General features: G+C 60.6%; 1 protein-coding gene across 4 annotated transcripts in view; it reads right to left on the minus strand.

The window, feature by feature from the left end:
* NTN3 (netrin 3) overlaps positions 1-10,297 on the minus strand; it is a 28,426-nt gene extending 18,129 nt beyond the window's left edge. The window contains exons 1-2 of one of the 4 annotated variants that reach the window (XM_090151361.1): positions 10,047-10,297; positions 936-1,907 (exon numbers count right to left, since the gene is read on the minus strand). In XM_090151361.1, the coding sequence (XP_090007487.1) occupies positions 936-1,902 (967 nt within the window). In that variant the 5' untranslated portion in view covers positions 1,903-1,907; positions 10,047-10,297. Of the gene's footprint in view, positions 1-935; positions 8,503-8,533; positions 8,859-9,019; positions 9,480-10,046 lie in introns of those variants that run through there. The other 3 variants (XM_031595386.2, XM_090151362.1, XM_031595385.2) reach the window with 3 other exon arrangements.
* Between the last annotated feature and the right edge of the window lie 3,873 nt (positions 10,298-14,170).

A 14,170-nucleotide genomic window follows, 5' to 3' on the forward strand; every position in this document is an offset into this window, starting at 1 on the left:
GAAGGGCACGGCGCAGCACGGGGTGGAGGGGCTGCTGGGTCGGGGTCTTCCTTTTGGTCCACCTCCGAATTTTGCTCCAAAATGTGGTGTTTTGGGGCAAGCAGGGAAACATCAGGGCTAACCCAGTCCCATGGGGTGCAAGGTGCTTTGCAGGATGGCTCAGGCTGTCCCTTTGGACCAGCAAACTTTTTAAGCTTTTTTAGCTTTTTTAGCCTTTTTAACCTTTTTTCTTTTTTTTGTTCCCAGAAGAAATCCTCTCTAACAAACATATATTGAAGCCAGCAGCTGGGATCTCAACAAGCCATCGATCACGAACACTAACAGGTCCCCTGACCTCTGGCACATCCAGCGGGCCATTCGGGGGCTGATTGATGGAGCAGTTTGCTTGTCCCCATCCTGCTGCCCCCTGGGACCGGGTAGGGGTCCAGGAACGGCAGGAGCCCTCTCCCATGGCTTTGTGGGGCTCTGGCATCCCCCACACTGCACTGACAAAAGGCGAAAGCCTCAGGGAAACCCTAAAGAAACAGACATGAGAGCGGGGCAGGCGAGCAACACGATATCGGTATTTCTGAAAAGTTTCCTTCAGGTTACAACACCTTTAGTCTGCATAAAGCTTCATAAGGAGAGACGAGCCAAACCCACAGTACACAGCAGCATGCCAGCCTGACTGAATGATGACATGCTGAAATGGGAAAGTTCGGACATTCCCTTAAACCCTGCTAGGTTTTCAATGCCCGCACCAAACCCAGTGCCCATCTCTGCCTCATCCCAAGGACAAGCAGCTCCAGTGGGCACCACTCCCCTCGTGTGCTGATGTCCCAAAACACACTTCATGCCTTTAGGGGGGGCTCAGTGCTCACGGCCAAGCTCACACAGCTTGCACCCAGGGCTCGGCCCCACGTCCCCTCCCCACGGGCAGCACAGTGGGCACTTACCCAGGCACTCGTTGGCCTCGCGGGCGCTGGCCCGCTGCCACGGCCGGTCGTAGTGGAAGGGCTTGCAGCGGTCGCACTCGGGCCCCTCGGTGTTGTGCTTGCAGTCGCACACCAGCTTCTGCTCCTTGTCCTTGACGCAGCGCGAGGCGTGCCCGTTGCACTTGCAGCGCCCGCCGACCTGCAGCTCGCCCACCGAGTAGTAATAGGGGGTGGGCCCGGCCCCCCCGTCCTCCTCGCCAGCCTCGCGGCCCCCCAGCTCACGGAAGAGGTGGGGACGGCTGAACACCACCCGGATGTCAGTGGCCGTCACCCAGTCCTGCAGCACAGGGCTGCTGTCAAAGTCCTGGGCCGAGGGCCGCCCGTCGAGCGTGCTGAAGGCGATGAGGCCGCCGGTGAGCGGGTAGAGGTCGGTGAGGCCGTCGGTGCACAGTGCCTCCTGCTCGTTCTGCTTGGTGACGGTGGCCTTGCTGGGCTTGCCGTAGATCTTGCGGCACTGTGAGGAGTAGTACTGGTAGGGCACCCACGTCTTGCCATAGTCCATGGACTTGAAGATGGCGGTGGACTCCGGCCGGGGCGAGCAGAACTGGAGGCTGACGTAGACCACCTCGAACTTCTTGCCGAGGGAGAGGGTGAGGGTGACGTTGTGGGGCAGGTGGTGCAGGGTCTCGGAGCGCCAGCACGTCATGTTGGCGGCGGTGTTGAGGTCGGTCAGGTAGGCGGGTGGGTGGGCTCGGCGGGGGTCCGAGGCATCGCAGTGCCGAGTCGGGGGCTTCCCACAGGTGCTGGAAGCCTGCACCTCCTTCCCGAAGGCAGCGTTGACAAACTCGGGGATGCAGCGGCGGGGAGCCCCGCTCTCATCATAGCAGGGGTCCGGGGGTGTCTGCTGAGCCACGAAGGGGTTTGCGGTCTGTGCCAGGCGCAGCACGCTGGTGGTGAGCAGCAGGCGCAGGAGCTGTGGGGCCTCCATCCTCCCTGGGATGAGAGCACAGAGTGAGGGACGGCAGGGCATGGCGCACCCATAGCGTGGCGCAGGGGCACAGGGTGCAGGGATGAGCTCAACACCTGAGCATTGGGCTGCAAATGTCCTCCCATACTGTGCCCTGCCACAGCATCATCTCAGGATGCCCTACCGACAGCATTGGAAGGAGTAAGTCAGAAACAGCCCCTTCCTGCACAAACACCCTGCAGGTTTCAGGCAGGATGAGGACATTCACACCCATGGATATCATCAGGCTTTCATGCACAACCCCGCATGCAGGAGGTGATGCCCCTGAGCTGAAGCTCCCTACATCAAGAGCACGAGGATGGGACTAAGCCCCACAGCAGTGTCACAGCTTGCTGGGGTCAGCACCCAATTCTGCTCTGCCTCTCTGTGAGGTGAACCATCACACATCTCCCTTGTTGCTGACCCTGAGGTGGTTGCAAGCCAGAGGCCAACCTCCCTGCAAACCCCACTGCCACACAGCCACAGCATTCCCAATGCCAGGAGCTCCCTCTGGCCTTGCTCCTCCAGTGGGGTAGAAGCCCCCACCACCCCTGTGCCCCCAGCACAGTGCTGCAGGATGGCTCTGTGCTGCACTCCCAGGAACAAAGTGTTGGTTCTCAGCCCCTGCACTGCTCCCAGCAGAACGCTCCTGCTGCTGTGGACAGCCCTGTTTCTATTGCTCTGTGTTATTTTCCCTTTGCTGTGGAAGGGAGCTCACCCCAGCCAGGCTGCCAAACCACTAATGGGGGAAGCTCCTCCCTGCCCGGCCAGGCCCAGCTCTGCAGCCCCTGAGCCAGCAGCAGGCAGCAGGGAGGGCAACAGCAGCTGGTGTGCAGGGAGTTCCCCACTGCGGACGAGCCCTTCCCTCTGCTCCACCACCACGGATGGGAGAGGAGTGACTGCAGCCAACTTGGTGGCTTGCACTGCCCAGCAGCACATCCTCTGCTACTTGCAGAGCCGCTCGGGGACAGCCCTGTGCGTGGCTCAGTGGCCAGGCACTCAGCAAGCAGCACCAAGAATCTCTTGTGCCAAAAGCACAGTGAGTGGGTGGCACAGATAGAGCAGAGGTGAACATGGGGACAACTCTAGAGAGGAGAGCATTGTCCAAGGCCATGCCCAGCAGCAGGCCTGTGGGCAGCAGGCACGGAGCTGTCACTGCAGAGCAGGAAACGCTGTGCCACTCTGCAAGCACTGCTGCATTAAAGCTGGCAGAGGCTGGAGCTACAGGAGATGTGCCTCACCCCAAACCCTATTCTTCCTGGGCAGACTGTGATGGAAACGAACGGGGATGCAGCCACCCTGACCTTAAACCATCTACCTGCTTCTGTGCACGTGGCATCACTGCTGCTTGCAGGACACCTGCAGTGAGCAGGGGAACATCACCCAGGGAGCGGCAGTGCAGGAGCACGAGGACTTGCACTCAGCAGAGCCCTGCCTATGCTCCACCACCTCCAGCCAGGTTTGCACCATGTGCTTTACCTCTCATAGCAGGAGAGCATCTCTGTGTTCCTGGGCTCCAACAAAACCTTCCCCATCGGGATTTTTTCTGACCTTTCCAAACCATTTTTTTCCTGATCTTCCCCTGCAAACTTAGCAGCTTTGTGCTGGCAGCAAGCTGCTGGGTGCTCCCCAAGAGCTGCACTGCAGCTGAGCCACGTTCCAAGCCCCCTGGTGCAGTTCAGTCTGTTTGCTTGCTCCCTGCACATTCACCCCGTGTCCTGCCAAGGGGATGAGGCTCATGCTGAGCACAGGGGGAGCTGCCCAAGTTGCTCTGGCCATCACTTGCCCCACATGCTGGGCTCTGTTGCCCATGTCTGCCTAGTGCACGCCAGTGAGATGCCCCACACAGAGCCTAGAACAGCCCCATGTTTCCCACGAGCTTCCAGCTCTCCCATTGCTCACATCCCACATGAGCAGGGAACTCCCCTTCCTGCCCCGGGGAGGGAACGGATGGGGCGCAGCCACCACCCCGACCCCCAGCCCTATGCAGCACAAGGGGACAACTCTGGAAGGATGGATAACCAGTGGGATGACCCCCTTGACACAGGCCTTCCTGCCCTACACTGTGCTCTGATGCCCAAACTTTTGGGGCTATGCTGGGGAGCAGCCGTGGGGGAGCCGGGCCCCAGTGCCTGCCGAGTGGCGTGTCGGCACTGCAGAGGCACCGTGTGAATGGAAATCATTATCATCTGCCAGACCACACACATGCACACACGCTCCGTGTGCAGCTCACCCCATTATCCCACTGAAAGGGAGCCGGGGCCGGTGGTCTCCACGGGTCTCACCTCTGCATCGGAGAGGAGGGCAGCTGCAATCTGCTCCCTTTTATGCATATTCAGCGTGACCCCTGGGCTGCCGGCAAGCTGCCAGGGAGGCCCGGCAGTGGGTATTTCTCTCCTAGCTCCACATGCCCCCCCTTCCACTTCCCTCTTTGGTGCCATTGCTTCAAACCTAATGGAGACACTGCCAGCTGAGTGCTGGAGAAGGCATCCAAGGAGCAATGCTGACCCTGCATCAGGATGGATTTGGCCCTCCATGGCCCGAGGGCGAGGGTGAGGTTCCCTCACGCCTTCCAGCCGGGTGAGGACACGATGCCAGCTACAGCAGGAGTGTGGCACAGGGATTGCCAACCCCCCCAAGGCCGCAGCCTCTGTCCCAGCTGCTGCCGTGGCCACGCTCCTCCCCAGTGGCGGTTGCATTTTTGAGGTGGGTGATTTCCTCACTCCTCTGGTTGGGGAATGTTAACAGCCATGCGGTTTGGAAGAAAGTCCCCATGCCTTCACACTCGGAAGTGCTTTGCACTTTAAAAATTAGCTGCTATGCACGGCATCTCCACAACCCTGAGCCCCAGAGCGGTACTGCCAGGGGCACCCATGGTTCTGCAGATATGCTGGGGTGTCACTGGAAAGATGCAGACACTCCATTCTCCCCCTGTAGGCACAGTGCTGCAGATGTGCTGGGTTTGGATGCTGAACACAGCTCCTAGCGCTGGCTGGGTGCTCATTGCCATCAGTGCAAAGACTGGATGCACGAAGGCAGGTGCAGCAGGTGAGCGGCACGGGAAGAACACACTTCCCAGCGCTGACCCCGGTGCCTGCAGCAGGTCCAGGGTCACTGGGGAGCAGAGTGAGGCCGCGGCAGCTTTGCAGAGGTAATTATAGGATTAAGTGGAACAACATGGGGAGGGGAGGGAAGGCGGTTATTAGCCAGATTTGATCCCAGGACCTTTGCGGCGCTGGAGCAGCCTTCTCCAATTAAAGCAGCAGGGAAGCCGCGAGCAGCCTGAGCAATGGCCACACCACGCGCTGCAGCCCGGCCACCGCAGCAGCACTCCAGGGTGCAATGGAGGCCTGAGTCATGCACTGGCAGATGCCATTTAGCACATGGGCCACAGCTGGGTAATGAGCCCACAAAGGGCAGGGGAAGCGCATTAGGCTCACCTAGCCCTATCAAGCCCTGTGCTTGAGTAGAGGGTGTCTGGTCCCCGCTGGGTGTGGGCAGATATGCAGGATGCTGGACCCACAGGGCTCCATGCAGCACGGCGCAGTGAGGGGTGGAAGCATCCAGCAGGGCACAGGGGACCTGAGCAGATGAGGGGCTCCGCCCCACGGCCACATGAGCTGCAGGAAAGACCCATGAGGCATCTGGCCCAGGAGCTGGGAGGCCATGGAGCCCTTCTTTATGTGCCTGCCGAGCCCGTGCCAGCTGGGGGCTTCGGGCCCCCAGCAAGAGGCATGCACCAGGACCAAAATCGGGCTCTGGACATGGATAAATCATTCCATGTGTCGTTAGGACAAAAACACAACAGAGAAATACTTAAAAGGAAAGGAAAAACCCCATGCACTGGGAGCAGGCTTGGCTTTTGGGCAGGAAGGGGCGAGGCAGAGGCGAGCGTGCCACAGTGGGACTGCGAACATCAGGGACAGGCTAAGGCTGTGGGCACTGGAGCAGCCGCCCACCAGGACGAGGCTGTGGCTCCCGTGCAGCACAGTCCTGGCCGAGCTCCCTTTTCCCCCTTCATTTCTGATTCCGGAGGGCTGTCAATGCATACAGACCCACAACCGCTCCCCTATTGCGGAGCTGCTCACTCCTTGCAGCCCCTCAGGCTTCCAGCCCGTGCCCCACACTGTGCACATGGCTCATGTGGGCGATGCGAGGCAGCGCGCTCCCGCAGCAGGCGCTCGGCGATAGCTATTGCAATACTCTCTGGCAGGCTGGAGGCAGCATTACACAAGCCATACGGTACCCCAGCAGTGCCAAGAGACGCATACATATTACCCCGCACGCAGGAAAGGATGGTCCAGATTCTGACCTCAGCCCCTCTGGCATCAGACAGAAGCAGCTCCATTCAGACCAGGCCAAGCAAGACGTAAGCGACTCCATTCAAATTTACACTGGCATACCTGTGGTCAGCATCTGGCCTGGCTTGAATTAGCTTCAGTCTGACGTTACAAAAGGGAGGAACAGTGCCCAGATTTCCTAGGTTATCGAAAACAAAAAAAAGGAGTCCACCCAAACCACCCCGAGGCCGCTCAGACATGTGCACAGAGGTGTCAAAGACGTTTGGATGCATCACCCACTTTGGGAGCTTTCGGTGAGCTGCCCCCAGGGAGGACCTGCTGGGGCTGTGCAGTGCCCCGTTTAGCTCTGGGCAGAGCCTGTCCCCTCGCTGGGGTGAGGCTCATGGCACAGTGGGACTGAGCCCACTTCACTGTGACCCTAAATTCACCGCAGAGCAGGGCGAAACCTTCCCACCAGCACCAGCTGCAGATCACCTGACAGCCCACCGAGCCCCAGCCTTGTGGGAGCAGAGAGCACAGCTGCCTCCATGCTGCCATATTGGTTCATCTCTGCTACCACTCGACTCGCTCTGTCACACATCGGGGACCCTCCCATCACTCCCCACGGGCGCTCGGCCCCATCGCAGAGCCCTCACGACTCCTGCCCTTTCCACTCCAACTGGGAATAAAGCGATCTGGTTTCCATAACGGCCCTTGTTGCCTTTTCACAACATGCCGGGCACAGATGTTGAAAATAGTCTGGATGAATATTTAAAATGGTATTCAGAGATGAGAACATTTGGCCAGCTTTGAAAGATCTCTCACATCGGGTACGGGATGGCTCACGACAACGGGGCCGGAAGCGCGCTGCACTCTGACATCTCGTTCTCTCTCTCTCTGGCTATGGGTACCACGTTTCATGCCCCTGGTGTCACACTGCCTGTTACTGAGTGCCAGCCAAGTCTGCAGCATTTGGAAGAGGCTGTCACGTACGTTTTTAACATCACGGGGCAAAGTGGAATATGGAAAATCTGTCGCATTTCCATACTGAGCCTAAGTGTCCTGCGCAGGCTCAGGGAGGGACTGGTGGGGGCACAGAATAATTGCTTCCTTATGGAGCAGGGCCCAGGTGGGAGGTGGGGGAACAGGAGGCAGAGGTGCGGCTTCTCTGGGGAGGGCAGATGGAGGCAGCCCCATTGGGAACACATGTCCAGGGCCTGCACTGCCACTCGCCTCCTCCTGGGGCCCTTGCCCAGCTCTGCACCTCCCCCACTTGCTGCCCAAGGAAGCCCCTCAGCACGCCATGCTGAAAGCCCTTGGCTGCCAGCACCCCTCCACCTGGGCTCCTTGGCAGCTCGCATTTTGCAAGGCTACTTAGTGGAAGCTGCATCCCCACACACAGATCCTTCTCTCCAGGCTCACTCTGGTTCCTGTCAAAGCCAGCATGGCACCTGCCATCGACACGGACCTGATGCCTTCCTGCTGCACACCGCACCTCACCGGGCGGTGAGGATCCCACGGTACAGCACACCCAGTGCTGGAACAGCAGGACCTTCACCGGGCGGTCAGAAAAGCACAGCAGCTCCCTCTGTTTTATAACGGGAATACTGCAGAAAGGAAAGGTGCCACCATCCATCACAACGCCTCGAAGCGGGTGTCTGCAGCGTGGCTCAGACCCCGTCTCTGCTGCACTGGTGACAGGGAGCTGCGGTCCCTCCTTGCCTTGGGAGTGGGCAGCAGTGGATTCAGTGAGGGAAGAAGGACCTGTGTCACTCCTGGCTATTGAGGAGCTGCACGCCCCAGAGTACCCTCAGCACCACCGTGGGTCCCTCACAGACAGCACCGCCAGAGGTGGGGATGCTCAGCCTAGCTCACATCTCACCTCCTGCCCTCATGCCCTCTGAGCTCACACCAGAGCTGAACACACACACGAGTGCTGTCCGGCAGGACCCGCACTGCTCCATCCGCGGCCTCCCTCACCTCCCTGCTCACAGCGTGCTGAGAGCCGGGCCGCGTGAGAGGCTGCCGAGCACCACATCCCCTGCGCAGCAGCCAGTCCTTATCCCAGCAAAGGTATTTCCATCCACCCACCCACTCTCCAACGGCACGGGAAAGCTGTGGGAGGGACGGCGTTTTGAAAAAATGAGGGTTCAGCAGCAGCTCTGGGACAGAAAGGCAAAAGGAAAACCACCGAACGCAGCCGGGCTTCCCTTCTCCCCGCTCACACACTGCGCTGTGCAGGGGCAGCTCTTCCCCCAACTGCAGTGTAGGGCCGAGACACGGTGGGGCGCGGGGGAGGGGATCCGGGGGTTCTGAGAGCAGCCCGAACGTACCGCAGCTGAGAGCAGCCCGCGGGAGCCTTTCCCGAGGGGAATCCCCTCTACCGTGCAGGATGACGGTCCCCGACCCTGGCAGAGCCGCACCGCCGAGGTGCCAGCGCTCGGTGCCCGCAACAACCGCGCACTGCTCCCGCACAGGGGGTCGGGGCTGCGGTCCCTCCCGGCAGCGCGGGGGCAGCGAGGCCGCGGAGCTTCGCGCAGCGCCGGGCACTCCCTTCCCCCCTCCGCAGGGCCGGGCCGGGACAAAGCGCGGAACGACGGAGCTCCGTGCCGGGGGTTCGGCCGTGCCCGGTGGGGGCACCGCGGGGAAAGTCCCGTTTTTCGGCGAGCCCGGAGAGAAAGGATGAAACGGGAGGGGAGGGGGGGGAAGGGCGGGTGGGGGAGAAAGGGGAGGAATAAAAGGCAGCGAGGGAGGGAGCGGTGGGAAGGGACGCGGGGAGCTGCTTCCCGCGCCGGGAAGTTGGAGGAGCAGCAGCTTACCGCGGCCGGGCAGGTAGCGGGCTCGGTCCGCCGGAGGGTCCGGGGCCGCGGCGGCGAGAGGAGCCGGGGCCGCCACAGCAGCGCGGGCGGCAGTGCGGGGCCGCTCCCCTTCCCTTGGCTGATGGCAACAGGAAAAAAGAAAAAAAAAAAAAAAAAAAGGAAAAAAAAAAAGGAGAAAAAGAGAAAGAAAGAAGAAAAAAAGCAATAATAATAATTTTCCAGGAAATAGTAAAAAAAAAAAAAAAAATAGAGCGAAAGCAAAATAAAGCGAAATAGTGCGAAGCGGGAGCGCTGCTCCGGCGCTGCGGGCGGGTCCACAGCGCTGTGCCCGCAGCCGGCAGAGCTCCCGCCCGCTCCACCGCACTGCCCGTGGCTGCTCGGGGGGCGGCGAGGAAGGAGTGAAGGAGAAAAGGAGAGGAAAAGGAAAAAATAATAATTTAGGGAAAAAAAAAAAGATCCACAAAAAAAAAAAAAAATACAAAAGCCAAGAAGCGGAGAACCCGAGTCCCAGCCGCTGCCTGGAAGCGGAGTAAAAAGGCTCCAATAAATCCCGGGTTGAAAAGAAGGGAAAAGTCACCTCCCCGAGGAAATCAGAAGCAGATTTCGAGCCATTTAATCACATGCAGGGAGGTGTGTGTGCGTGTGTGCGCCGCCCGCCGCGCCGCTGCCAGCCCTGCCTCCGCCCTCCCGCCGCCGCGGCCGCCCCGCCGGGAGCGCAGCGGGCCGGGAAGGGGCCGGCCGGGGGCTGGGAGCGGAACGCAGCGCGCCGGGAGGAGAAGGGAAGGAGGGGAAGAGAAGCAAAGGGCCGCCCCGCCGGGAGAGCCGTCCCCGTCGGGGCTCCCACCTGCCGCCCGGCCGCGCTGCCCCCCTTCCGCCCCCCCCCACGCCGGAGTCCCGGGTCGCTCGCCGCTCTCCCCCCGCCGGCAGCGCGCTTTGCCCGACGTGCGCCCATCAGCGGGGTGCGCTCTGAGGAAAGTGGCCCGTAATCCTCCCCCGCTTCCCAGAGCAGAAGCAACGAGGGATTTACCAGGCGAGGAGCAGCCTCCCGTTCCTTACAGGATCGGCTCCGTCCCGTGATGCGTGGGCTCTTCACGTGTTGCCGCACCGGCGCTCGGCCCGTGGTGGTTGGGCAGGAGGGAGGAGGGACGTGGGCATCTCCGCTGGCACAGGCTGCCCAGCACGGCGGCCCGGGGCCCCCCAGCAGCTGCCTGCCCCCAGCCATCCCGGGCCACCTGCGTTCCAGCTGACTCCAGGAGTGCCGGCTGCGTGTGTGGGGGGGTGAAACTAATTTAATCAGCATTTGTGTGAGGCGGTGGAGGGGAGCAGAAAACCTGGATCTGGATCCCCCTGCTCCCTGAGCCCACCGAGGCTGAGCTCACGGCAGCGTGGTCCCCAGGCTCACCCCCCCCGTCCCACCCGCGGATGCCGCTGCAACGAACACGAAGACCGAGGAGGGCACTGTGGAAGGGCACGGTGCTTGCACGGCGCTGGAGCTGCCCACCCGCTGCACCACCTGCACCAGGCCCCAGCCCGCATCACCCGCTCCCGGAGGAGCCGGTTAGCCACATCCTGTTGCTTCGGGGAAGCAGGTTGCAGGGGAGGGGTCTCACCCGCCGGGCTGGCAGATGCTGGAGGAGGAGACCCCAGCTGGCCGCAAGGCCCAGGGGAAAGGCTGTTTGCAGCTCGCAGCCTTGTAGCACAAAATGTATTTCCCAAGCAGAGGGAACAGGGATAAACAAGGGCAAAGCCACCAAGTGACAGCAAAGGGAAGTAGGAGATGGACAGGGGAAGCTTGGGACCCCTGAAGTCGGGTGCAGTAGGTGTGTTGTGTTGTCTCTCTTTGGGATTTGGACAGCCAGGAGGCTGCAAGCTGCAAAGCCCCAGCAGTGCAATGCAGATACTGAAGGGGCAGGCAAACACAGGGCCAGTGTGTGTGAGCCAGATGTGAGCATGGTGCAGAAGGAGGATGTCAAGGAAGTGCAGGACTTTGTGCAAGGGCCTGGAAGCAGAGTGGGATAACTGAAGAGAAGGGGGCAGAAGGGAGTACAGCTCCAAGACACAAAGCTGGAGCTATCCCAGCAACAGATCTGAAGGTGTTTTCCCCACCAGAAAACACAAGGGCTATCATAAACGTGAGCCGTGATGCTGAGCCAGCTTGGCCTGGCTGATGCAGTGTGGTGCAAGGCTGGGTAACCTCCCAAAATCTCTGTTTTCACAATCAGTGGAAAGCATTGACTCCCTTGTCCTGGGACCCACAGGTGACATGAGAGAGGTTGGCCTCTGTGTGCTGGTGTGCACAGACCTCACATCAGCAAAAGCCCAGACAAAAGAGTCAGAATCTGGTTTCCCATTTCTACTGCTTCCTGCACATTCCCTCTTTCCAGGAGTAGACAGGGGCTCAAGAGAAAAAAGTGAATCTGCGTTTGGCAAACTGGGTGCTGAGGAAGGCAGCAGGGACTGAACATTTGCCGCAGTGGGAGCTGGACTGCTGAGACCCTGCTGGGTGCCAGCGTTTGTCTGTCCTTTGGCACAGGGATACCCAGCAGCCCAGTGATGCTCAGCCATCACACAGACCCCCGGGCTGTGAGAAGGAGGGCTGGGAGGATAAATGGGTGCATGCAGTGCACTGTTCTTGTCACCCTGCTGCCCACGGGGAGCTCTGCCCATCACACCCACTGCTCCCTGTGTGCCCACCCGCTCCTCTCCTTGTGCCAGCCTGGTGGAACGTGAAGGAGATGGAGATGGTTGGTGCCAGGCAGGCTCCTCACTTAGCGATGGGGGACACGGACACGGCTGTCGGAGCAACGCCTGCTCGAGACGGGCGTCCCGCACCCTCCGCAGGTAGCCCAGGGCCGGGCACTCGGTGTCCCCCCAGCTGCCAGCTCCCTGCCCGGGCCCCGCCGGCAGCGCTGAGGCCGCGGTCCCGCACCGAGAGCCGTTCCGGGGGTTCCAGGCGCTGCGCAGCGCTCGCTCGCCCTCTGCTGGTCCCGCATCCCCCGAGCAGCGCTGCGGGGCGGAGGAGGGAGAAGACGCTGGGGAAACGCTCCGTGCGGGACGGGCTCAGGTCCCCGCGCGGTCCTGCCGCCCCTTTCCTCGTCTTTCCAGAGTGCTCCCTTCAAATCTTCCCAAGGAGAAGGTTTGCTACCTGAAAGGAGGACTCGTCCTGCTGCTGCTCCCAGCGGGATGCTGTCTCAGTGAGTGGGAGAAGAGCATCCTACCTCAGCCACAAGGTTGTCCTCAGGGCGATTCCACAGTTGCCGTGTTTCCCTTCTCTCTGTGCCGTTTATTCTCTGAAGGATGCTCTGCCCTTCACCCGCCTTCCCCTTGCCAAGCTGCAGTTCTCCTGGCACACACATCTCCCTGCCATGCTGTGCTCAGAGCCTGTCCCCACACCTGGTCTCTTCTGCGTGCAGGTCACCCCTGCAGTCCCTGGGAAATGAAGCATGGCACTGCAGAGAGCTGTGAGCTCTGCAGAGAGGAACGTGCCTTTGCCTCTGCCCTCCCAGGGGAATGCTGAGCCTCTGGGGCCCAGCTCTCATTTACCCACAAGCTGTTTGTCGCTGACATAAATATCCATTTTCAAGCATGAGCAGAAGTGAGAACCAGATCCTGCTGGGGACAGGGACTGTTGGTAGAAAAATGTGGCTTGGAGAGAAAAGAAATAAGGTGCAACATCATTGCTGCAGAGCGATGCTGTGTGCATTTTTTCCCTTTCCACCCAGCTCAGAGGTGTGTAAAAACAAGCACAGGTCAGGCGTCCTGCAGAGTGCTGCAGGAGGAGGTGCTGGGGCCAGGACAGACACGCAGACAGGTGGGTGAGCAGTGCCCAGTGACCCCCCCACGTCCCAGCACCCACAGCTCTGCAGCCCTTGCGGAGCTGTGTGATTTGTGCCTGCACTCACCCTGTGACAAAGGGACCCGTGTGTCCCTGCTCACATTTCTGGGCCATGGGAAGATGTCTTCTGGGCCGTGCTGAATGCAGTGAGTGTGTCCTGCCCTGCCCAGCTGCCAGTCCCAGGCGTGGCAAGAAACAGTGTGAATCAGCAGCGAGCGCAAAGAATTGGTTTTATACCTCATTCCTTCTCTCTGCAGCCTTCTGAGCTGCAAGCCGCGAGCCTGCCCCTTTCCAACCAAGCCCAGGCTCATTCGCCACTCACCTCGGCGAGTGGTGCGGACGGTACGAGGCCGGATACGGCCCCGGCGCTGCCAGGAGATGGAGCCGTTTCACCGCCGTCGGCTCCGTGCTGCCGCCCCGGTTCCTCCGCCCGGCACGGCGCTGCCGCTGTTCTCCCGCTGTTTGACTCCCCGGGACCTCTGCTCTAAGCAAGGGGCAGAGCTGGGTGCTCGCTGAGTGGGGCTGCGTGGGTGCACAGCAAGGGCTGCTCCTGGGGGACACCTCAATGAGCTGCAAGGGACGAACTCTCTTCTTCAGGGGCCCAAAAACTGTCCGCAGGCCTGGAGTAGTCAGCAAACCTCGGCATTAGCATGAAGAACAAGAGCTCTTTGAATGAATTTCAGCATCCCTAGGGGCTTGGGACACCCTCTGTCACCTCCAAGCAGTGCCCACCAGCCCCAGGTCTGCAGGAGCGATGTCCCCCTGCCTCGCAAACTGCTGGCACGTGAGTGGTGCTGACAGCTCCTTAGTGCTGGACAGTGGGTGTCCAACACAGAGTGGCTGCAGGCACTGCCGTTGGAGCACAGCATGCTCCTTGTGCTGCAGGGACATTCCCAGAGCTCCCACTGCTGACCTCCCCACAGAAGCTGTGCTGCTCGGTGTTGCTGGTGCCTGCGCTGCCCCCTGAGCCTGGTGGATGGAGCCGTCCCGTGAGCCAGGAGCAGCTCATGCAGGGCTCTGCCATGGCCAGGGCTGAGGTTTGGTTCAGTTTGATCCAAACCAATCCGACCTTCAGTGCTGGGCAGGCTGAGGTTGGGATTCCAGAAACCCTCATGCACTCAGGGCATGGCTCTGCTGCTCAGTGGGCACAGTGCGGCACTTGTGGAGAGGGCAGCTCATGTTCCAAAGCATCACAGCCAGTGGCTTCTCCACTGTTGCCTCCAGCAGAACCCAGAACCCTGTGCTCCCTGCTGGCAGCCTGTGGCTACAGAGTCTGCATGATTGTGAGCAGCAGTGTGATGTCAACAAATCCCTGA

The sequence above is a fragment of the Phasianus colchicus genome, chromosome 16 (genome assembly GCF_987193195.1).
Source record: "Phasianus colchicus chromosome 16, bPhaCol1.hap1.1, whole genome shotgun sequence".
Classification (NCBI taxonomy): domain Eukaryota; kingdom Metazoa; phylum Chordata; class Aves; order Galliformes; family Phasianidae; genus Phasianus; species Phasianus colchicus.